This window comes from Lepisma saccharinum, chromosome 2 (genome assembly GCF_977018435.1).
Source record: "Lepisma saccharinum chromosome 2, izLepSacc3.1, whole genome shotgun sequence".
In the NCBI taxonomy this organism is placed as follows: Eukaryota; Metazoa; Arthropoda; class Insecta; order Zygentoma; family Lepismatidae; genus Lepisma; species Lepisma saccharinum.
In genome coordinates this window covers 56024538-56025590 of record NC_139230.1, presented here as the reverse complement: position 1 = coordinate 56025590, position 1053 = coordinate 56024538, and the positions used below count along the sequence as shown (strand labels likewise).

The 1053-nt window shown below is 41.0% G+C and overlaps 1 protein-coding gene across 1 annotated transcript in view; it reads right to left on the bottom strand.

The window, feature by feature from the left end:
- The window catches only part of LOC145982157 (uncharacterized), a 33715-nt gene extending 33361 nt beyond the window's left edge, over positions 1 to 354 (bottom strand). The window contains exon 1 of the mRNA XM_083115725.1: positions 343 to 354. Coding sequence (XP_082971851.1) covers positions 343 to 354 — 12 coding nt within the window. The remainder of the gene's footprint in view (positions 1 to 342) is intronic.
- Between the last annotated feature and the right edge of the window lie 699 nt (positions 355 to 1053).

The following is a 1053-nucleotide window of genomic DNA, read 5'->3' as shown; positions in this document are numbered from 1 at the left end:
TACCTGCAAAGGAAAAAATTGGTTAAAAACCTAAAATCCGAGGTCTACTCATCATCGAGGTTGATGAATGTGACATTTTATTGTAGGTAAACTAGGTCACTTCAGCGATTTAACTAATAACTGCTATACCCCCTCCTCATTTTACTATATGTGATGTATTGAAACATCATTTGCTTCCTCTTAAGACTACACTTGGCCATTGACATATAATGAGATTAGTGATATTACCACAGTACGAGGTCTGACAATTAAGTTCGCCAACTAGCCACTGTTTAGTGCTGAGGGCAGCACTATACAAGAAGGTTTGTAAGATTTTGTAACCTTGGTATTTCAGTGTCTCACAGCAGTGTTCATGTTGACGCATGGCAGATTTGTGCAGAGTGGTGTGCATTGATGTTTGTGCTTGTGTGTGTGTGTGTGTGTGTGTGTGTGTGTGTGTGTGTGTGTGCAGTCATGAAAATAGCTGAGCTGGAATTAGAGCAACAAATAAACATCAAATTTCTGGTGAAACTGGGCAAGAGTTGGAGTGAAATACAGGAAATTTTAGTGCAGTTATACGGTCGGAATGCCCTGAAGAAAACAGCAGTGTACAAATGGATTAAATGGTTTTCTGAGGGGAGGGAACAAGTGACTGATGATGAAAGGGTAGGGTGGCCAGTAACGTGCCAAACAGACGAAAACATTGCCAATATTCATCAAAATTTCCATGCAAATCGGCGTCTGACAGCGAGATCCATAGCAGACTAAATGAACATTGATAGGGAAACTGTGCTGAAAATTTTAGCTGAAGACCATGGCATGCACAAGGTGTGTGCCAAAATGGTCCCAAAGGAGCTTACCGATGAACAAAAGCAAAGGAGGGTTGAATTGTGCACAGACCTGTTGAAGAGGCAAGACGATGTTTTGGGCCAAATAATCACATGTGATGAAACCTGGGTTTTTGCGAATGACCCTGAAACAAAGCGACAAAGTGTCCAATGGAAGTAGCCTGCTTCTCCATGACCAAGAAATTTCCATCAATCAAAATCAAAAATCAAAATGTTGTTGAGAACC